The sequence below is a fragment of the Plecotus auritus genome (genome assembly GCF_963455305.1).
Source record: "Plecotus auritus genome assembly, chromosome: 3".
NCBI lineage: Eukaryota > Metazoa > Chordata > Mammalia > Chiroptera > Vespertilionidae > Plecotus > Plecotus auritus.
The window spans coordinates 88602827-88627553 of record NC_137772.1 but is presented as its reverse complement, the minus strand read 5'-3'; the positions used below and the strand labels follow the sequence as shown (position 1 = coordinate 88627553).

At 38.3% G+C, this 24727-nt stretch overlaps 1 protein-coding gene across 1 annotated transcript in view; it reads left to right on the top strand.

Moving 5' to 3' along the window:
• The window catches only part of EPSTI1 (epithelial stromal interaction 1), a gene marked incomplete at its 5' end in the record, with an annotated part of 97838 nt that extends 73533 nt beyond the window's left edge, over positions 1 to 24305 (top strand). Inside the window, 3 exons of the mRNA XM_080660713.1 lie at positions 12628 to 12701; positions 18043 to 18116; positions 24177 to 24305. Coding sequence (XP_080516839.1) covers positions 12628 to 12701; positions 18043 to 18109 — 141 coding nt within the window. The 3' untranslated portion in view covers positions 18110 to 18116; positions 24177 to 24305. The remainder of the gene's footprint in view (positions 1 to 12627; positions 12702 to 18042; positions 18117 to 24176) is intronic.
• Positions 24306 to 24727: the final 422 nt, after the last annotated feature.

The following is a 24727-nucleotide window of genomic DNA, read 5'->3' as shown; positions in this document are numbered from 1 at the left end:
CATATTTGTCTATTGGTACAATTTGTCCTGTCTCCTTTCTATCTTTCAGGGATTTAAAAAAACTTCTCATAGGCTGATTCCACTCACTGGTTTTTGCATGGTTATTGATTTTATATAGTCATTTGGAAAATAGAAATAAGTCAAAAAATAAAAAATATTATAGAATTCATAACAAATTATTGTGAGGGCACCTTATGAAGAATGTATGTAAAGCTGTAGTCTGAGACATTGTACTCAGAAAGATCATAATTTTAAATCCAATCAGTACTAAAAAAAGGAATGAATTAAATATCCAGTCCAAGAATTTAGAACAGGAACAATAAACAGTTACTGAAGGAAGTAATTAAAATAAGAACAGAAATTAATAACAAAACTTTAAGAAACAGCTGTTATAAAAATCCAACAGTTTGTTTTTTGATAAGGTCAACAAAATGAGCAAGTCACTGGCAATTCTAATTAATAAGAGATTAATAAAAATGCAAACACACAACATTAGAAATGAGGGACTGAAACAATACATTTATAAAAAATTTAAGTCTATATGACTAGATAATACTATGCTAACAAGTTGAATATATGAATTAAGTAAATTATTTTATAGGAACATAAGAAACTCTAAAGTAACTCAAATAATTAAAATATATAAAAACAAATAAAAATGTAAGTAATTTCTAAAGTTTTCTGAGAATTATGTTTCCCTAACAAGCTAAACTTTGGTCATTTCATAATCAAGTGCATTGGAATTTACAAGGAACAGATTTTTTTTCCTATGCTTTACAAATTGTTTTATGGTGAGGAAAAGACAAAATAATTTATTTATTTTTTTAAAATATATTTTATTGATTTTTTACAGAGAGGAAGGGAGAAGGATAGAGAGTTAGAAACATCGATGAGAGAGAGACATCGATCAGCTGCCTCCTGCACACCCTCCACTGGGGATGTGCCCGCAACCAAGGTACATGCCCTTGACCGGAATCGAACCTGGGACCCTTCAGTCCGCAGGCCGACGCTCTATCCACTGAGCCAAACCAGTTAGGGCAAGACAAAATAATTTAGAATCAACATTATTTAGTTATCATCCTCATGATGTCACAACCAGATAAAGGGAGAAACTTATAGATATTAACATCAAAAGTTAATTAATGGTATTTTTCTCTTAATTTATCACAGTAAAGTAAGGTTTATTTTAGGAATGCAAAGATCACTAACTATATAACTTTTTATATCTTATCATTGCAATAAGATAGGTCATGAGAGAAAAAGTATTTGACTACCTCTTTAACTGTAAAAAATTTTTTTTTGATAAATTTTAACCTGTACTATCAATTTAAAAAACTAGTTAGAAATAAAAACTTTCCTTAGCATTCATATTGTCTTCCAATCCAATAACCAACAGTGGACTCAGTGGTGAAACTAGAACAGTGAACAGCACAAGACTAACGGCAGCCCCTACTTACAGCCAGTATAGTTCTGGAAATTCAAACTCTCAAAATTATTTGATGAAAAAACTCTTTTTAGTTAAAAAAAAATCTCTTAATATAAAATGGAACAAGGTTGAGGAAATGTTTTAGCCAACCTGATAAGATAAAAATTAAAAAGGAGCTTTCCTAGTTATTGGAACTAAGTATAGTTATCTATGGATGAGAGCCATTTGCTTGCACAATCCAAGAGAATCAACTGAAAAGTGATTAGAACAAATGGAGTTAAATAAGCAGGAGTTGGTTCTAAAACATATATACAAAAAATCAACAACTTTCTCACATATCAGCAAAAATTAATTAGACAATATAATGGGATAGAAAGATCTCATGAAAAAGCTGCTATGTAAAAATTTGCTCAATTCCTAAAACAAAAGAAAACAAAACCCCTGAAGTTTCCTGCAATCCATGACTGTCAATATGTATAAAGTAGAGATGGATGATGCACCAGAGTGGTAAAATTCAATGTTGTAATTACTGCAGTTCTATCCAAATTAACTTGTGAGTTTAATGCAAATCCAATAAAAATTTCAATGGAATTTGAGGCAATTTGAAAAAACCTTTCTACATTTCAACTGGGAGAATAATCATGAGATTATAAACAAGAGGCTTTTGAAAAATATGGATAATAATTTATGTGTTTGCTGGGGTGAACAGACCTGACATGATTAGCTATTAAAGTATTTCAAACTCCCCTGTACTGCTTCTGGTGAGAGGTGAACTGAAGGGCTTTTTGACAACATCAAATTCTGAAGCATTTCCTAAAAGTATTAGATCTTAAAGATGTATGTTTATTCTGAGGAAATAATGAGGGATCACACAAGATGTATGTACAAGGTGGTTTATTTTTAAAATGATAGTAAATGGAAAGTTTGAAACCATTTGGTCAGCAATAGAGGATTTAAAGATGACATTTTGGAATATTGTGTAGCAATTAATGCCATGTTTTAATGACATGGGAATATGCTCACCTATATTAAAGTGAAAAAATAAAATAAAAATTCTGGGGGAGTTTGGAAATCTACCTCTTCTTACTGAACTTGTATACATTACTTCATCTCTAAGCTTCATTTGTATGTCTGATAGTGATGTTATTTCCTCATGACATCACTTCTAGGATTATGTGAGAGAAAGTATGTGTGGAATTTGTCCTAATGCCTGGCACATGGTAGCTCTGTAGATGTGACCTGAAGTGATGGTAAAGTATAATATATGTGTATAAATTAAGACATGAAGGAAATACGATGACATGTTAAAGAGCTTATCTCTGGGTAGAGAGTTTTTAATGAGTGATTACTATTTTCTTTTATAGTTCCTATATTTATACATTTTCCATGATGAATGATTTTTATAAGAAAAAAACATTTTCTTTAAAGAAGAAAGTTAATAGGAAATATTTCTGGGTGCTATATATAGAGCTATGTGATTCCATGATTGTTGTAGCTGGAACTCTACTTACCTTTATATTGTAACTAGAGGCCTGATGCACGAAATTCATGCAAGGGGCTTGGTCCTCCCAGCCCTGGCTTTGTCTGGAAGGTTGTCCAGATTGCCGTCCGGAAGGTTGTTTGGCCGTCTGGTCTAATTAGAATATTATGCTTTTATTATTATAGATGACAGAACTAACAATAATAAAAGGGACGTATCCTGTATAATAAAAGGTTAATATGCAAATAGACCGAATGGATGAATGAGCAGTTGCTATGATGTGCACTGATCACCAGGGGGCACACTCTCAACACAGGAGCTGTCCCCTGGTGGTCAGTGTGCTCCCACACTGCTCAGCCAGAAGCCAGCCTCTCCTGCCTCCTGGGAGAGCAGGCCTAAGCTGACAGGAGGACATCTCCTGAGGGGTCCTAGACTGCAAGAAGGCACAGGCGGGGCTGAGGGACCCTTCCCTTCGCTAGGGCACGAATGTTGTGTACTGGGCCTCTAGTATATTATAAATGCTAATTTTGACTCCTCTACTTAACACATTAGTATTTATTTCCTTTGATTTGGTAGATCTTCTCAATTTTGGGGGGTAGTTTCTAATTTTTCTCATAGTCACGGATGCCTTTGTCCTCCTAGGTGAAGGCATTACTGTGGGAAGCAGCAGAACCTAGACTTCTCTAAACTGTCTCCTCTCCCCTTAAAACTCTCCTCTATTAAAAAAAACAAAACATTCAAAGGAGGGGTTCTTTAACTCCCTGTCTCCACTGTCCTTTTCCCCTTGTTGAGGTGAGAGGACATCCTCTCCTGGGAGAAGTGTGTCCTTCCTGGGTGATGACACTTTAATGCTTACATAAAGCATCAAGCTGAACCATATCAGAACACGCCTCGCTGGGATTCAGACATAATTGTAAAATGACCCTATCCTGGTCTTCAATTATTTCACCACAGCCTTGCTGTGGAGCATGCCTTTCACTCTAGCCTCATCTGGTTTCTCAAGCGTCCAGTCCTGCACACACCTGTCTGCTGTATATTTAACCTTTGGGAACATGGGAACACAGAAGCGATTTCTATAACTTCTAGCAGAAAACGGTAACCCCTTTACTTCCTGCTGTCAGCTGGGGCCCCAGCACTGACTCTTGGTACCCACCTGCAGCTCCCCTGCACAGCTGCCTTTCCTCTGGCGAGGGCGGCCCTCACGGGGCACACACAGGCAGCAGCAACATTTGCAGTGTTGTCCTCATTTACCATATACTACTGGCCAATGTTTACAGGAAGTTCTGTGTTTGGCATCTCCAGGATGATATTCTGTTTATCAGATTAAGTACTCTCTTTGAGTGGCACCCTTTCTGAAGGTTGGGAGCTGTGTAGAGCAGTAAGAAGGCTCTTTTTCTTTTGGAAGTCTTCAGGGGCACACTTAAAATATCAAACACCCAGAAACATTTGCTCCTTATTTCTCTTGTTCGCCTTCCTTCATATTCCTATGTCACGTTGCTTGAAATTGTGTTCAGCAATGCATTTCTTTCTGTCTTGTATCGTGGTTGTTTCTGGGTCCGTCTCCCTCACTAAACTGTGATTTCCTTCAGGGTGGAGTTGTTTCTATTTGCATCTGTACCTTTAGCATGAAGCTAGGTGTCTGAAAAATGACTGGTGCTTAACAAGTGTGTGTAGAATGGGAAAGGACTTCTTGACAGTGTCTCAGATGCTGTGTGTCATGTCCCTCCTGCTCAGAGCATTTTGATTTTCTTAATGTCCAAAGCTCAGTCCTTGGAACAGAAACAACTTATTTTGAATCTGTCCAACCAGGTAGTGCAGTTCTGTATGAGAATCCAGTAAATGAACCAGAAATATCCTCATAAGGCATGTGAATGCATCTGTAGTGGCAATTCAGCAGAATAAATCCATTAGTTGAAATTATCCTTCATGGTACCAAACGAAAGCCAGCTTGTCCCTATTAAATATGCTTTGCTAGTTTTAGACTAATAATCCTGAGTGCAACTAATCCACAGCTTCTTCTTCTGCCATCTGGAGCAATGTTCTTGCATGACAAGGACTCATCAGCTTCCCATCCCCATTTCTCTGCTGCCCTGGGTGTTTTCCTCGCCCCACCCTTTGCCTTTGTCAGAGGGTACTGCATGCTTGCTTCTCTCTCCCATCCTCTTTTTTCCACCCTGACAGTTCTTAGCATCATAATGCAGTGCTTTGCTCTTTTACATCTTCAAGTATTAAAAACAATCCTATTAGGATTTTTAAACAAAGGAAAACATAAAGAAACAGAAATGGTGTCCCACACAGATAAACCTCTGTTGATGGTATGAGAAAGTACTATATTCATGTGGTTTCAAGAGATAAAATGATATATGATGTTTAAACTTCCTACCCTGCCCATATACCCTCCATGTTTCTCTCCCCAGTGGTAATTCCAGTTAATATGTTAGGTGTGTTTTCACATAAAAATGTTTTAAATATTATGCACACCAACATTAAACTTGAAATGGATTTATGTATATCTTTTCTGTTTACATCAAGCAATCCCAAGAAAGCTACTCTGAATCTATCTGTTATCATTTAATATATTGTAAAAGATGTCTCTATTGAGGCCTCCCCTCTCCTTATCTACCTTATTTTTATAACTGCTGTATAGTATCCCAGTGTGTGGATGGTCTAAGTTATTGTGCCAGTTCCTTATTAATGGGCATTATGCCTTGTTCTTGAATTTTTACTATTTCAATAGTACAACTGTGATGGTCTTTATACAGACATCTTTGAATACGTCTTCAAAGGATGGGTACATTTTACATGTTGATGTTATTGCTATATTGTCCTCCAAAAACTAAATTAGTTTTTACTACTTTAGACACTCCCCCAAAGTGCTTGAATGTACCTGATTATCAGAGAGGAAGGGGGAGGGAGAGAGAGATAGAAACATCAGTGGTAAGAGAAAATCATTGAGCCCTAGCCGATTTGGCTCAATGGATAGAGCGTTGGCCTGCAGACTGAAAGGCTCCAGGTTCAATTCTGGTCAAGGGCATAAGCCCGGGTTGTGGGCTCTATCCCCAGTAGTGGGTGTGCAGGAGGTAGCCAATCATTGATGTTTCTATCTCTCTCTCCCTCTCCCTTCCTCTCTGAAATCAATAAAAATGTATTTAAAAAAAAAAAAGAGAGAGAGAGAGAATCATTGATTAGCTGCCTCCTGCATGTCTCGTACTGGGGACTGAGCCAGCAACTGTGACATGTGCACTAACCTCCTGGTTCCATAGGTCAATGATCAACCACTGACACATACTGGCCAAGCTGAACTGCTTCTTTAAAAATATTTTTAAATTGATTTTAGAGGGGGAAAAGAGAGAGAGGGAAAGAGAAAGAGAGAGAGAGGGAGATGGGTTGCCTCTGGTACACACCTCCAACCAAGGGACAACCTGAAACCTAGGTATGTGCCCTGACCAGGAATTGAACCTGTGACCTTCTGGTGGCTGGGACCATGCTCCAACCAATTGAGCCACACCGTCCAGGGCTGTGAACTGCTTCTTCCTATCCTTTGTCCCTTATTGATTTATATGAGGGTCTTTAGCCACCTCCTTAGACCTTTCTTATGCCTCTATCTAAAATAGTAACTGAGCCACTGAGCCTCAGGTGGCTGGGTTGGTTGGAGCATCTTCTGGTACAGGGAAAAGGTTGTGGGCCTAATTCCTGATCAGGGCACATACCTAGGTTGCTAGTTCAATCTCCGGTGGGGTATGTGCAACCGATAGATGTTTTTCTCTCACATCAATGTTTTCCTCTCTCACCCCCTACCTCAAGTCAATAAACATCCTCTGGTGAGGATAAGAAAGAAAGGCATAAGCCAGTAAGAACTAACAGTCCAGGAGACTGCCATAAAGAAAAGACATCAGCAATTTTGGAAGCTGAAAAGGAGAGAAGGAAAAGTCAGAATTCATTTGCAAGAAGTAATCCCAAGGCAAGTCAGGAATTATAGGCACCTTGGTACCTCTGAAGGCTAGCATTGGAAAGAGGAGGGTGAATTGCAAGTCTAAAAGAGGAGCTCCTCCCCACCACATTGAAAGTTAAAAAAAGAGCGAGTTGTAAGGATGAGCACTGAGTATGGTGGTGTACTGGGAGGGAAAGTTGGGGTTAGGATGGAGGTAGTAATAGAGCCATAAATCTTCCTCCATACTAGGAAGTCAGAAGATAATACAACTGAAAAATAAGGAATAGAAGAATATGCATGCAGTTAAGGAGATAATTGAACATGAAACCATCCACAGTACTGAAGTGATTGTGGGGGCCATGGGGAGGACTGGCGCTTCTTTTATTTTAGTGTAAGCTTGGTAGTACTAATAAGTAGTACTGTAACCTGGCAGACTTTTAAAACTATGTACGTATATTATAGTGACAGAAATTAAGATGAAAGAGTCTTTAAGATACTGTGAAAAAGTGAGTCTTCCTAGGACAAGAGTTGGCATTTGGTATTTAGTGAATATGTATGGAATGGTTGAATGAATATCATTCAATTATTTAAAAAACTCTCTAATTTTCCCTTGTTGGTGGTGATATATTGGAATTAGAATTAGTTCTTGAAGATGGCGGTTGGCAGGACGGAGGTGAGGGAGAGGAAGTGAGTGAGTGAGGGTTTGAAAGGAGAGTGTATGGATGTGTGTGGTGTGTGTGCGAGTGAGTAAGGGACAGTTAAATCCCCATAAGAGCAGCAGGGGCTGGCAAACCAGGCTCTCTCGGACAAGGAGAGACTACCACCATTGCAGGCACTCCCCGGACTGCGGGACTCCAGCACGGAGCCCACGCCATCTTGAAGGGGAGAACGGCCTTTTTTAGGAACTCATCAGCACCACCAACCAGACAGGCCTTAGAACTGCCCTGCAACCCAGCAGCCATTCCAGCCAAAATCCTGCTGCCCCACCCACAGACCTGCGGACCCTGGGACCTCCACCTCCAAAGGTGCACCGCTCAGAAGCAGTAAGTTCATCTTCCCCCTCCCCAGAAGCAGAACTCTGGACATCACCTTCACGTTCATTCCAGCTGCACAGGCATCCAGGGCACACCACTCCATAGGCAGCGCCTGGGAGCCACTGGGAGCCCCCGCTGGGTGTGATTTTGTACAAACAAGGGCGCATGGCCCTGCAGTAGAAATTCTGAATTTCCTCTGCCTGAATAACTGCCCACAGACACCCCAGCTGTGCAACTTCAGCTCCAGGGCCCCTCAGAGTGCGTCAGAGCTCTGCGCAGGTAAAAGCACCTCCACACTCGCACATTTCCAAGGAGCAGGACCCCTGAGCCCATATATCCACAGCACGCTCAGGGGAGCAGCTGTGAGACTCTGCTGGGTGTGATTCTGCACAGACAAGGGCACGCTGCTCTGCAATAGAAATTATGAATTCCCTCTTCCTAAATAACTGCCCCCAGCTGTGCAACTTCAGTGCCAGGGCCCCTCAGAGTGCATCAGAGCTCTGCGCAGGTAAAAGCACCTCCACACTCGTGCATTTCCAAGGAGCAGGACCCCTGAGCCCATCTATCCACAGCGCACTCGGGGGAGCAGCTGTGAGACTCTGCTGGGTGTGATTCTGCACAGAAAAGGGCGTGCTGCCCCGCAGTAGAAATTCTGAATTCCCTCTTCCTGAATAACTGCCCACATTCACCCCAGCTGCTCAACCTCAGTGCCAGGACCCCTCAGAGTGCGTCAGAGCTCTGCACCGGCAAACGCACCTCCACAGATGCGAATTTCCAACAGGCAGGCACCCTGAGCCCACCTTCCCACAGGGAACTCCTGGGAGCCACTGTGAGCTCTCCCCGGGTGTGATCTTGGAAAAACAGGGGCACACTCCCTCCCCCCCCACACCCCCCCTCTTGCAATAGAAATTCTGAATTCACTCATCCTGGATACCTGCCTATAGGTGCCTCAATTACACGGCTACACTGCCAGGGCCCTTCAGAGTGCTTCAGTGAGCCCGCAGGCAAATGTACCGTGGGTGCCTCTGTGAGCCGCCACTGGGAGTGAGCGCCTATCCACCACAGGTGCAGCAGCAAAAGCCCACCCCACAACTACAGAACTCTGGACACCACAGTCATGCCTTTCCAGAGTGCAGGTTCCCTGAGCCCCATCACCCCAACAGACGGTTCCTGGGTGCCACTGTGAGTCCCCACTGGGCACACGTGATTTCAATTAAGGGTGCAAGATAGCAGAAATTGGGACACTCCCCTCCATGGCTGCTGACTTCTAGATACCGCAGTTGTGCCTCTCAAGCTTGCAGGCCTACATCAAGAGAACCCAAATAGCTCAAGTAGGGAGCTACACTAGATTACCAAGCCCAGGAGAACTGAGAGAATACACCAGTAGCACCATCCCCAAAAGAACCTGGGTAGCAAAGCAATTGGATCTAAAATTAAAACATTACAGGAAAACATGGGGAGACACAAAAGCAATCCCCAAAGGAAAGAAAAAGAGGAATCACCAGAAAGGGAGTTAAATGAAATTGAGGCTAGCAGCATAACAGAGAAAGAATTCAGAGTAATGGTTATAAGGATATTTAAACGGCTGAATGACAAATACACACAACTCAATGAGAATTATAAGGAGCTGAATGAGAATGTCGCCAACATGAAAAGGAACCAAGAGGAGATGAAGAATGACATAGCTGCAATAAAGAACACAATGGAAGGCTTTAACTGTAGACTAGAAGAGGCTGAGGACCACATCAGCGAATTAGAAGACAAGGTAGGAAAAAACACACAAACACAGCAGCAACTGGAAAGAAGACTTAAAAAGCAAGAGGAGAGCCTAAGGGAGCTTTGAGACAACACAAAACGAAACAATATTCGCATAATAGGGGTACCAAAAGGAGAGGAAGAGAAGCAAGGAATAGAAAACCTGTTTGAAGAAATAATGACAGAAAACTTCCTTGATATTGGCAAGAAAAAAACCATGCAAGTCCAAGAAGCACATAGAGTCCCAAACAAGATGAACCTTAAAAGACTGACACCAAGACACATCATAATTAAATTGGCAAACACCAATGACAAAGTAAGAATCTTAAAGGCTGTCAGAGAGAGACAGAAAGTTACCTACAAGGGTTTTCCTATTAGAATATCAACGAATTTCTCAACAGAAACACTCCAGGCCAGAAGGGAATGGAATGAAATTTACAAAGTGATGCAAAGCAAGGCACTGAACCCAAGAATACTATACCCAGCAAGGCTATCATTCAAAATTGAAGGTGGAATCAGGAGCTTCACAGACAAAAAAAGGGCTAAGAGAGTTTATTACTACCAAGCCAGCAATGCAAGAAATGCTAAAGGGACTGCTGTAAATAGAAGAAAGAGAAAGGCAAGAAGAAATACAAACATTAAGGAAAAATATGACAACAAACATATACTTGTCAATAATAACATTAAACATAAATGGATTAAATGTACCAATCAAAAGACATAGGGTAGCTGAATGGATAAGAAAACATGACCCATATATTTGCTGTCTGCAAGAGACCCACCTCAGAACAAAGGATTCACATAGAGTGAGAGTGAAGGGATGGAAAAACATTTTTCAGGCAAATGGAAATGAGAAAAAAGCTGGGGTTGTGATACTTATATCTGATAAAATAGACCTCAAAGTAAAGGTCATAATAAGACATAAGGAAGGCCACTACATAATACTAAAGGGAGCAATTCAACAAGAAGATATAACTCTGGTAAACATATATGCACCCAATACAGGAGCACCCAAATACATAAAACAACTTCTGGAAGATATCAAGGGAGAGATTGATAGCAATACAGTCATAGTAGGGGACTTTAATACCCCACTGACACCACTGGATAAATCAACTAAACAAAAAATCAGCAAAGAAACAGCAATCCTAAATGACACACTAGATAAGATGGACTTAATTGACATCTTTAGAACATTCCACCCCAAAGATACAGAATATACATTCTTCTGCAGTGCACACGGAACATTTTCAAGGATAGGCCACGTATTAGGATACAGGCAAAGTCTCTTCAAATTCAAGAAGATAGAAATCATATGTAGCATCTTCTCAGATCACAATGGCATAAAACTGGAAATCAACTACAATAAAAACAATCCAAAAAAAATTAAACACTTGGAGACTAAATAGCATGCTATTAAACAATGACTGGGTTACCAGAGAGATCAAAGAAGAAATAAAAAACATTATGGCAACAAATGACAATGAAAACACAACAATCCAAAATCTATGGGACACAGTGAAAGCAGTCTTGAGAGGGAAGTTCATAGCTCTACAAGCCTACTGCAAAAAACAAGAAACAATGGTAATAAATTATCTAACCCTACAACTCAAAGAGTTAGAAAGAGAGCAACAAGAAAAGCCCAGAGTAAGCAGAAGGGAGGAAATAGTAAAGATCAGAGTGGAGATAAACGACATAGAGACCAAAACAAATAATACAAAAGATCAACAAAACCAAGAGCTGGTTCTTTGAAAGGATAAACAATATTGATGAACCTCTCGCCAGGCTCACCAATAAGCAAAGAGAGAGGACCCAAATAAACAAAATCAGAAATGAAAGAGGAGAAATAACAACAGACCCCACAGAAATACAAAGGATTGTTAAAAAATACTATGAACAACTCTATTCCAACAAACTGGATAACCTGGAGGAAATGGACATATTTCTAGAATTAAATAATCTACTTTAAGGATGGATGAGTAATGTATTTGTAATATCACAATATAAGAAACCAGTTTTTTTTATTTTGGGAACTATAGAACATTGGAAGATCTTTGAATAAAGTTTTAAAAATGTCAATTTGGACTTTGAATTTATTTTATATTTCATCAAGGAATTTTAAGGTTAAAAAATATGTGTTGGTATATGTTTATCAAAATGTGGCAGTATTTTCTGTACCAGACAATCTCTCTGGCTCAGGCACTAACTTAGGACATTAGTTTGGTAACCCTTCCCTTTGCTTTTTTCTTTGCAATGAGGTTAAAACTCAGTCTATTTAGAGGAAGGTAGTTGAGTATTAGAGAAACCCTGGCACCCAGTTCTTTGGATTAATACTGTAAACATAGTAACTGAGTTTGGAAGTTGTTACCTCTTTTAAGAGGATGATCAGAATGTCAGAAGCTAGAGAGTAAGTTGTAGTAAGGTGATTTTCTTTTCGAAGCACAGTATCTCTTCCAGAAAGTTCAAAGTTCTGCTAATATTAGAAGTAACTTGTCAATGATAGGTTGAGTGATTATTCTTTAGGATGGAAAACATTTTACTAATGGAATTGCACTATAGAATTGAGTCCAGTATTTATTTGTAAGTTCCTCTGGATTTGTTGGGAAATAAATGCTAGAGAAATGACCAATAAATAATATTGTGTGGCATTATTTAAGGAACAAATTTGATTTCTTTTACTTTGTAAGACACAGGTATATTTGACTCATATTGTGATTCCCTCTGTGTGTGTTGTAATATCTTGATCTAATATCTTGAACATGCACATTTGGCTTTTTAATCTCACTATTTTACACTTGGAGAGCTATTGTTTGATTAAAGCATAATTATTTTTTGCTACCTAGTCATATAAGAAAATACTTTCACATGGAAATGGTACTTAAATGAAAGTTTCAAAAAGGAAATATTGCCTCTGCTAAGGTTAAATATGTAATTGATTTGGCTGTCTTCTGTGTAACCAAGTAAATTGAAAACCATATTTTAAAACTTTTCTTGTTCCTAGAGTGAATTTCTGGAATTTAAGCGACAACAACAGGAGGAAGAAAGAATCAGAACCCAGCAGGATGAGCACAGGAGGTATAAATGGCTAATAACATAGCATCTTTGGTTAACAACATTACCTATAAATTGCTTGCAATGTTTTAGGCAAGCACTATAGTAATATTTGAATGCAGTTTTGAAATGCATATTATCTTTTATGTGAGGATGACAACTGCTACACATTTGTGCACGTACACATACAATACCCATTATTTTTTTATAGGTGACATACACTAGAAAGCTGAATTATGCTCTCAAGCTATATGTGTATTTAGATTGTATTTCACTTGCTTGCCATGGAAGAAAGCATCTTCATCCTTTGAGATGATGCATGGCCATTTGTAGTAATGATGGTGAAATATCCATCCTTGAATACAAAAGCTTGGACAAAAACTGCCATAAAGTTGTTTTATATTGACTAACATATTAGGAAAAAATTAAAATAGGACCAGTAAGGACTTTTTAATAGTGTATCCAGTAAAATATCATGTTGGTGTTGGGACAGTGTTAATAGCCACCATATCTATCTATCATTATTGTGTTAGGATTTTCCTGAGGGGCACTTGGGTTATTGGAGTTTATTGACCTTGTGTGTCTTAGGAGAATAATTTAATGCAAAGGCTCTCATGATTTAAAGGAGCAAATTCTTATTTTGAAACTTAGTGGCTTCTTTTACATGTTTAAATTTCCCCTACCACTAAGGTGTATTTTTAATTGTGGCAGTTTCATTTTGTAAATGAGGCTTTAAAAGGTGTTAATAGAAGCTCCCAATACTGTAGCCACTAACTGTGTATGGTGCTCCCATTCTTTTGGCTTGATTATGCTGCCTCCATCGTACAGTCAACATAATTTTAAAATGTCAAATGTGAATCCATGTGTTCTCCTCTGCTTATAATAAGACATCAAAACTCTGATACACTGGTTAGACTATTTTTTGGGGTAAGGGGACATCATTACTGCTACCTATTTTTATAAAATAGGCCACAAATTAGTTTAGTCTTTTATAGGTTTATCTCATTTTCTCTTTAAACATCTTTCTATTTAAAAACCTGATATTATATCACACCAGTTGTTAGTATAACCAGTTTGGTTGTTTTGGGTTTTTTTTTTTTTTTGGATTTTTTGAGGATTAATTGGGCTTAAGCATCTTAAAGATAGCAGTATGTCACATTAATAAATGCTGTTACTAAGAAATTAATCTTTAATAGGCATCCAATAAAAATGCAAGTTATTTGATTAGAGGTAGAAAGGATTACTTTTTTTGTTATAGGAACCTTGATCCTCATTCTTTAGGTTTGGTTCCATACCGCTGACTACTTAAATATTGGGGGGTATTCATTTCCTACACCTTATTTTCTCTTTCAATTGATTCTAGTTAAGTGTGGATCCAAATTTAAACCATGAAGAAATATCTCTGAATTATAAACTTAATAATCAGTTTTGAAATAACTGATCGAGTCTTTAACCACATTTTTTAAATATTCTGAATCAGTTTTTGAAAATAGTTTATATTAATTTTGTCTTTTAGAGTTTACAGTGAGCTTTTCCATGTTATCATATGAAAATACTCATTCAATAATGTCTTAATGCAGTGGTTGGCAAACTGCGGCTCGAGCCACATGCGGCTCTTTGGCCCCTTGAGTGTGGCTCTTCCACAAAATGCCACAGCCTAGGCGAGTCTATTTTGAAGAAGTGGCGTTAGAAGAAGTTTAAGTTTAAAAAATTTGGCTCTCAATAGAAATTTCAGTCGTTGTACTGTTGATATTTGGCTCTGTTGACTAATGAGTTTGCCGACCACTGTCTTAATGAATAAAATAGCTGTGCTCATTCCTGCTGCGGACAGCAACACAAGCTGCATGATCTGTGTGGAGGGGACATGTTAGCTTTTCTCCATGGGCATTCATTCTATTAGAGTATAAAAGACAATGTGCTTTCTACTGTTTTGAAGTTCACAAAGCCAAAACTCAGGCCTGAATTTTATAACAGAAAGCTTGTGGGATTCCTCACAGGCTTTCAATGAATCCTGTCATGATTGAGCTTGAGTGCACCTACCTGCATCTGATTCAGTGTAACTTTTTGAGTAAGAGAGGGAAGTTTAAACTCCAGAGAGAAAAGACGGAGACCTTGGAGGTCAAGGACTTGAAAGGAACTGGACCGTAAGCTGAAAACTGGAATGAACTGAATTGATTTATTGAAACTTGAACCAACCTTGAGAACATTTTTAATCTAAATTAACGCTGAGGAGAAAATCTAGAGCATGAGTTTGAGAGCAATAAAATGTATGTACTTTCTAACATTAGTAAACAAAACTATACTGGTACTTTTTTTTTCCTATTTGAATTCTCAATAGAAATTGAGAAAAATAATATCTTTACCACCCATGATCTCTGGTTGACCCCTTCTGCTGTCCTAGTAACTGGTGCTCAATTGCATTACTTTGCATGGATGACAAGAAACAGCCTGCACAGTGCTTAAGTGAATTGGGAGCAGTGGACAGTGAGCAGTTTTGCAGCCTGCCTTCACCACCATGGGTGGTTTCACGATGCAGCTGCAGCCACAGAAGCAGGCATAGATGAGGACCATGCACCTGGATAATTTATTCATTTACCTTTTACATATTAGGGCATGTGAAAGCTTTGTTTTCAGCACTGGGAATAGACTAAGCAAGGCAGAGGTCCCTGACTGCATGGAAATTACAATCTGGAGGAAAGAAATAGAAGTCAATTTAACAGTAAGATTACTTTACACAATGATGCATACCATGAGGACCACACCACAGTGTGATGTTGATAGAGAGATTGGAGGTGATAATTCCTCAAAAGAGAGGTGACAGCACAGGACAAGAGCTAGTCATGTGGAGACAAAACATATGGATGTCCCATATTCAGGCATAGGAACAAATGCAGGGTCCTAAAGGGGGAATGAGCTTGGACTTTTTGAGTCCCCAATGGCTGGAAGAGAATAATATAAAATATGGCAGAAAACATAGGCAGGAGTCAGAAGATACAAGATTTTGTAAGCCAGTGATTTTATTCTAAGACTAATGGAAAGTCACGGGAGTGTTTTAAGCAAAAGGAAGGCATGATCCCTTTTATAATTTAGTAAGCTGGTTATATGGAGAATGGATCACAGAGGGCAAGAGTAGAAGCAGAAGCAAGATGGGAGAGGATAGTGGTTTGGACTAGAATGGTGGTCATGAAAGGAAATGGGTGAATTCAGGATGTGTTTAGTGGGTAGAGCCAACAGTACTTATAGTGGTTTGGATATGGGGTGGGATGGGGATGTTGAGGGAAAGCCCATCGTTGTTACCGGCAAAAAGACTGGATAAAAACAATCCTAGGTGCCTGAGCAGGCCAGAATACCATTGGTTGTGTTGTTTAAAGGGGAGCAGGGGAAGCTTTAATTTTCTTAATATGCATGTCTCCAACTCAGTAAGATACTGTTCGATCTGCGTGCTGAGAGGTCCTGGAAAGATGATTTACTAGTAAACTTGAGCTCTGCAGTGAGCCAGGCTTTCCAGAATATGTCACTTGGGTAGATATTATGGTGATAGGAAAAAACTTTTCTAATAACTAAGATTGATGGGACTTGAAGTTGTTGAGAAAAAAGCAACCCAATAATCCAGAGATCCAATTGGGTCAACATGCAGTTGGCATTTTAGCTAGCCCTGAGCAAGTACAGACAAGTAACCCTCCCTCACCCACTCCAAAAGCCCAGCCTCTGACTTTGCCACCCAACAATCATACTCCTCAAAGTTTCCAAACCTCCCACAGTCATGGACTTACAGCCACTCACCATGTCCACATTCTCCTAATCTTCATGACTGAAAAGGAGGTTAATGTGATGGGCCAATCTGCCTTTTCTCCCATAAATGTGTATTGAGTAGCTGCTGTGCACCTAACAAGAAGCATTGTGTTACTAACAAGAAGCGAATAGTCTTTTTTTTTTTTTTTAAATATATTTTATTGATATTTTACAGAGAGGAAGGGAGAGGGATAGAGAGCTAGAAACATCGATGAGAGAGAAACATCGATCAGCTGCCTCCTGCACACCTCCCACTGGGGATGTGCCCGCAACCAAGGTACATGCCCTTGACCGGAATCGAACCCGGGACCCTTCAGTCCACAGGCCGACGCTCTATCCACTGAGCCAAACCGGTCTCGGCACGAATAGTCTTTTTTTTTAAAAAATATATATATATTTTTTTATTGATTTTTTTACAGAGAGGAAGGGAGAGGGATAGAGAGTTAGAAACATCGATCAGCTGCCTCCTGCACACCCGCTACTGGGGATGTGCCTGCAACCAAAGTACATGCCATTTACTGGAATCAAACCTGGGACCCTTCAGTCCACAGGCCGACACTCTCCACTGAGCCAAACCAGTCAGGGCAAGAAGCTTATAGTCTGAATGACACTATTCCTCAGTAATTTGCTGATATCATAGGGTACCTGTCACAATGTTTCTCCAGCCATCACCTCCCTGATTCAACTCATCCATACCAAGGCAACTCAGAGCAGGCTGTTGCCTTTAATTTACTTTTTTTTAATTAAAAACTTTGTTAATTAAATTTTTTAGTAGATCAGGAATATTCAAGTCCATGAAACAAATATTTAGAATGATTATTTATAAAGTGAACAGCCAGGTAACCAGCTCCAGAAATAGAATATAACTATTACCCTACAGTTAATTTATATTCTGACCTTTATGATAATCACTTTCTTGCCTTTCTTCATGATTTTACCTCCTATGTGTTAAATTTAATTTCTGGAATTGGTTGCTGCAACTATGTCTGAACATCAGTGAAAGATGTACCCATTCCCTCTTTTGAAAGTTCAGGTTCCCCCTCTCCCATACACTTGTCCCATTCTTCTTCTATTTTTCACTTGTGAGATTTACGTTAGCAAGACTGACAATGGGGTAAGGGCATATGAGAGGAATGTCTGTCTTGCAACAACAGTGTCACAGAGCTATTTTTATTTCTCTTCATAGAGTTTTAGTTTTTGTGAGTTCTATCTTTTCTCAGTCTCTGGGGCCAAGAAAGATCTTGATGAACTGGTAGAAGATGGACCAGTGAAACTGAAGTTAAGAACTGTGTCCCTAACTCACTGCATTTTTTTTAAGAAAAATAAATTTAAAAGAAAGAAAGAAAGAAAGAACTGTGTCCTTCTGGCCTGAGCCACAACTGGCACCAGGTCCAGCAAAGGGCTGTTAACAGCATGGCATGTGGTTAATGTGAAAAGAAGTTTCTGTAGATTTCTTCTAAGCTGAAGGGAGGAAGCAATCCCCATAGGCAGTCATACAGCACAATAAGCTCTCAAAAATCTCTCAACCCTGCAGCAGGCTTTTCACTTACACACATTTTTCATTGTTTTAAAGGGTAAATAATGCTTTTCTGAACCGACTCCAAGGCAGAAGTCAACCAGGTGGCCTGGAGCACTTGTAACAGCTGGGTGAGTTTTTCATTTGCTCTTTAAAAATATCTTTCAAATTTGAAGGATAAAAACAATGAGAATTTTAAAAATATGCTGTGGCCTTCTCCCCAGATATTTTTCGTGTGCACTGTTCAGCTGTGTGATGGGCAGTCAGCCAGGGTGATTGCTGTAAATTCCACAATAGCCTCTGAGAGAGGGAGAAAGTCCCGACTTTCAGCTCTGGCCAATCACAATAAAAAATGACACCTGCCTTGTTCTCACTGTGATTGCCTGGACTTAAGGCTTTTTATCACCCCTGGCCCAGACCCACAACACAAACAAATGAACTTTTTGTCTCAGGAAGATTTTAACTGAAATATGGTTATACAAATAGTAAGCATTCTCTAGTAATACACTTTTTTTTCAGTGAAACTAGCATATCAAAGAAACTAATATTTAATTTTTCACTGTAAAATGATGTTTAAAAAACCCTACAGCAAAAGGCACTTTTTGAAAATGAAATGTCCTTATAGATTTATGTAAAGAAAACCTTGCCACTTGTAATACGTATTTAATGTGTTTTGTGTGCATCATATATTATTGAACCAGCACCAGGACTTTGGAATGCTGGAATGCACATGTTTATGGGTTTACAATGTGTATAGGTTTACTAGGCTTTACAATTACAATTTAATTGAGGCCCAGGTACATATGTATCTATTTTTTTAAAGGAACAGATAGAAATCTTTAAACTGGTAAAATACAGCAAAATAATCTAGTGCTTGCTGACCTGAAAACTCTAGAGAAGATCCCTCTTTAATGAATACCTGATGGACAAAAGATCATTTTTTGAAAAGATAAGCTGTTAGGAATGTTACACACATGTTTTCTTAAAAAGCATCTAGCAGTTAAAATTGATAGATAGATTTCACATATGTATATATAGTGAAGAGAACTGAAATCAGGCAAATTTGCAGAGGGTGCATAGTGGACATGTCTATTTACGCATAATGTATGCTCATGTGTATCACTGTAGCATTCAGAAAAGAGGCAATATGGATGAGAGAAAAGTATCTAAACACACTTTTTGCATAATGTGTTGAAATTCACACATTATTGACTTCTACAAATATGTGAGTAGGAGTCATGTGGAAAATGGGGCACTGTGAGTTTAAGACATTATCCATGTTCATGGAATTTATGTTATGAAACGTGATTGAAACTCAGATTTTGCATAGGACTTAGAAACTTGCTGCACATTTTCCCCTCTACTCAACCATTCCCCAAATTTAGAAAGAACCTAGAAAAATACCTGAGATTGAGGGGAAGATGATGGGAAAGTAAATTAATACTGCACGGGCTGCTGCTAAGAGAATAAGCATTGGGCTTACCAATGACTATTGGTAGGCCTTCTGTAAGTGAGCTATGAACCTTTGCTTAAGTTCCTCACTGATTAAAAAGCTAGGAACACGCCCTGGTCGGTGTGGCTCCGTGGTGGAGTGCCGGCCCACGAGGAAGGGTTGTGCGTTTGATTCCAGCCAAGGGCACGTACCTGTGTTGCAGGTTTGTTCCCTAGTCCTGGTTGGGGCACGTGGATGTTTTTTAGTGGGGCGGCATATCCAAGTCCAAAGTGGTATTGGCTCTTCCCACTTCTGAAAGAAATGTGACAGAAAGGTGAGAACTTCCTCAGGCTCCCAGCTCTAACTCCACATCTATCACCATCTGGATGCCTGCCCTTCCTTTGGACCAGTTTCTGTCTTCTCCACTGACTGGGGGACAGTCATGAGGTGTTCCATCTCAACCAAAAAATGTCCATCAGCACAAAACTTTAATAAATTGTATTGTTATCACCTTTCCTCTTGCTATTTCTTTGTTCCACTTTAAAGCAAAACTTTAAGAGGTGTCTATTCTTGCTGTCTCTAATTTCTCTCCTCCCACTTCTCTTATACCCACTCTAATCAGGTTTTAGACTTTACCAACAAAAATGCTCTTTTCATGGTCATTAACAATGTCCACCTTGCAAAATTCAGTGTTTATTTCTCAAACTTTATTTTTTGACATGTCAGCATCATTCTCCATGGTGAATCACTTCCTCCTCTTTGAAACTTTCTTTACTTGGCTTCTGGGATCCTATACTCTGCTGGGTTTCTACCTATTTCATCAGCCAAGTCTTTCATTCTCCTTTGCTGAATTCCCTGCATCTTTTTGTCCTCTCAACATTGGAGTGCCTCAGGGATCTACTTTGGACCACCTTCTGAACTCTAAGTTTATTTAATATCTTGGTGGCCTCATTTATTCTCATAAAATTACATATACTACATGCTTATTACTCCCAAATTTTAATTTCTAGCCTACACCTCTTCCTTAAAACTCTAGTCTTGCATATCCATTTATCTACCCAACATCTCTACTTGCATATCTAATATATATTTCAACCTTAACATATCTAAAACTTAACATTTAATCCCTTTACCTTAATGTTCTATCTGCACTCTTTCCTGTTTGCATAATGGTGCAACCCATCTCTCACACCCCCACCCCAGATGATACAGCAGGAAATATTCTTGAATCTTCCTTCAAAATATATCCAACCCAACAGCTTCTCACCACTTTCACCACTGTCATCCTGCTTCCAACCTCTATCCATGCTCATCTAGATTCTTGAAATAGTCTCTCGGTGGTTTCTTTGCTTCCACACTTCCCCACCTAGAGTCTGTTCTCTATATGATAATGATCCCTTTGAAACAGATCAGATCCCATCACTCTTCTGCTCAAAGCCCTCCAATGGCTCCCAAGACTCTCCAAATCACTTGGAATAAAAGCCAAAGTCCTTACAGGAACCTACCAGGTGCTACATGATCTAGACTCCACTGTACCTTCTGGAGCTCTCCTACGCTGCCCTTCCTCATTCTTCCTAGCCATGCTTCCTTCTTGCTGTTCTTTGAAAAGTTGAGGAACTGGCTCTCTCACCTTACGGCCTTCACACTGGCTGTTACCTCTCCACTCTTCTCCGAAGTATCCATATTAATTGTTCTCCTTCAAGTATTTTCTTGAATTCCACCTCAGTGAGGATTCCTTATTCATTTATTTAGTGCTGCCACCTGTGCCTTTACACCTTTTTCCCCCACAGCATTCTGTAATTTCTAACATAATTTTTCAACATCATTAATTTATATGCTTTGTTGGATATTTACTCTTACTCTCTCCCTGTGGTAATGTATGTGCCATATACCACCAGAGCAGGGCCCTTTGGTTGTATTCCAAGCATAAAACAGTGACTAGAACTTACCACATGCGCAAGGAAGCAGGGGGCTGTGATCAAGGGTCAACCAAACAACAAAGATTTCGAACTAAATGATGTAATATTCTAAATTGCATTTTAAAAATCTATGTATTAAACATTTGATGAAATAAATGTTGGATTTAAAACAATGAGCCAAAACAAGAGACAATGCCAACCAAGCAGATTTGAAAAAAGAACAAAACAACTTTTACGAATAAAAAACATAGTCTTTGAAATTAAAGCACTCAGTGAACTTATCATAATAAAGGGAATACAAATTAAGAACTAAACCATAACACTATTTCTCATCTATTATTTGGCAACTCTCCCCCCCAAAATGAAAGATTGACAATATATTCTGTTCTTTCACACATTGTTGGTGCAAATTCAAAATGATGCAAGCACTATGTAGGTTAATTTGTTACTGTCTTCCCATAAAATAGACACATTACAGCAAAGTTCTACTAAATATTCTAGGAACAAATGATTTCAAACGTCTGAAAAGATTTTTCAGATAAATGAAAAGGAGAAAATATTCCCCAAAACAATTAAGCAGGAAAACATAACTTTCAATCAAATTCTGGCAAAGACTATACAGAAAAAAATGATAAAACAGTCTCACTTATAAACATGGATTTAAAAAAATCACAAAATTTTGATGGATTCAATAGTGAAATTTTTAAAAGGTATAATATGCCCTTATCAATTGAGTTTATTAAAAAAATACAAACTTGGCTTATCATAAATAAACAACTAAACAATATAAAAATAAAATAAACAACAAAAATTCACCTCATAAATTAGAAAAAACACCATATAATCACCTCAATAGTTACTGAGAAAGCATTTGATAAATTTCAATTCTTATTTGTGGTAAAAACCATTTGTGGTAGAAAACTAGGAATTGAAAAAAAGTTTTTAACCCAGAAGTCACCAAAAATCTATCATAAAGTATATCAACAATATTTTTATATCATACTAAGGATTGAAAAAAAAGTTTATAAATCACAGATGATACAGAATGTTGACACTGATAATATCCATTGATCTTATTTAGATTTTCCCAGTTTTACTTTGATATGTGTGTCTCTCTCTGTGTGTGTACTTAGTTCTATCACAGTTGTAGGTCCATGTATCCACCAGAGTAGGGAATATTCTAAACAATTCTATCAACACGATAGTCTTTCTCAATAGTAACATTTTATAACCACACTTATCTCCTTTTTTAGAATGAGTACCCTTACACAACTACTGGGAACTACAAGACTGTCTTCACTTCTAAAATCTATCATTTCAAAAGTATGAATATAAATGGAATCATATAGTATGTAAATTTGGGGATTGGCTTTCTTTCACTTGAAATAATTCCATGGAAATCCACCAAAGTTTTTGCATGTGTCAAGAGTTTATTACTTTTTATTGGTGAGTAGTATCCCATAATATGGATATACCACAGTTTGTTTAACCATTCACCCATTTGAGGACATTTGGGTTTTTCAGTTGCTGACTAGTACAAATAAAGGTGCTATGAGCAATTGTGGAAAATAAAATAAGAAAATAAATAAAACACAGATGATACAATTATCTACTTAGGAAATACAAAAAAAATGTATATCCAAATTTTCAGAGTAAATAGGAGCTCAGCAACGAATATGTTTTTGAATAAAAAGTCAACAAATGGTTAGTATGTAGAATATATTAAAAGTATGTTATTTATTTAGAAGTTTATAGATGATGACTGAGTTTCCCTGATGAATGAGAGGAGGAAATAATGAAACCAGTAAAAAGCCAAAGACAAAAGAAAAGGGAGAAGGCAGAAAACATGATGAAAACCAAGGGAAAAAAAAATAGTTTCTTAAAACATCATATAGATACTTAAGCAGCAGGCCTCCAATAAATGTATGTTGGTAGACCAATTAAATTGGTCTTTATTTTGAAATCTTTTAAAATTTAAATCACATTCTTCTCACATTACTTAATATATATTTATTATTTGATAATTTAAAATTCCTCTTTTATTAAGAAATGCACTTTGTGTTTGTGTGTGTGTGTGTGTGTGTGTGTTTTTTTTTTTTTTTTTTTGGAGTTCTCTCTTAGTACTCATGATACACCTAGGGTGGGACATTTAAAGAAGCACTTCAAGTGATCTTTTCTCTGATACGAGTAGGTGAGAACCTTTGGGATACGATGAAAATTCTAAATCCTTTGCCTTCAAGGACAGTTAAGTATTTGCCATGACCTATGAGACAACCCGAGATTTTAGTGTCCCAGAGTGTTAGAACAGCACTAGTCTGAATCCCAGCTATAACTTGGCCCAACTTTCTGGATGGCTTGGTGGAGATTTCTTGACCTTTGCACATAGTTGGCAGGTAGGGGACTCATTTAATCAATCCCCTTTCTCAAAGTCTCCTTAGAAGTCACCTTCCTGCTGCCTAATACAATGCAAATATGCTCCATGTATTTCCATTTAAATTGCTTTGCTCCACACTGTGTTAATCCTGTCCTTGCTGTAACTGTGGAGGTGGGTGACAATATTTGTGAACATTATTATTTGGACCCATGTTAGCCTATCTCTAAGAACACAGACGATGAGCTATCACTCAACAAACCATTACATTGTTGATGGAGACTATTTTGTTAATTGAATGAATGGGACTCTAAAATTAAGTCATTTCATTGGGACTTTAAATCATTAACAAATAGTCACCTAAGCTTGATGTAGTAAGAATGTTCTTGGTAGGAACTTTGTTGTGGTTTACAAAGGCTTTGAATTTTGTTTTGCTGTTTGTAGTAATTTTGTTTTCTTTTTCTTCCAGGATATATGAAAAATGTTTACTTACATCTCACCTTTGTCAACTGACCTTGAAAACTGCCATGAGATGCTTTTTTAGAATGCGGTTTTATTCACCTTCAGTTCTTTTACCTCGACTTCGACTGCCCACCCACACAGCTGAGCAGCCGGGATGACAGGTTTCTCCCTGTCATTGTTTATGTGTGTTTGCAGGAGCTGGTTATTGAACTCATATTTAATCTCTACTGTCAGTGAAATGATACAGTATTTTTCTAATTGGTTTTGCCTCTTATTGGAAGTATAATTGCAGCAATGTTAATAAGAGAGAAAATGAGAGGATCATTTGATGCTTTCAGGTTACTGGGAGCTATGGGTGGTTGCTGTATGCTTGTCTCTCTAAGCAGCTAATTCTCAGATCAGGTTTGGAGAAGCTTTGGCATCTTTTAGGATTTTAATCCCTACTTTCTTAATTCACTGTATAAACATGAGTAAAAGACAAAAATAAATCTTTTCATCTCTTTTCAACAAATTTATAAATAAATTTTGAACTATTTTGCATACATGGTTTGTTTTGCT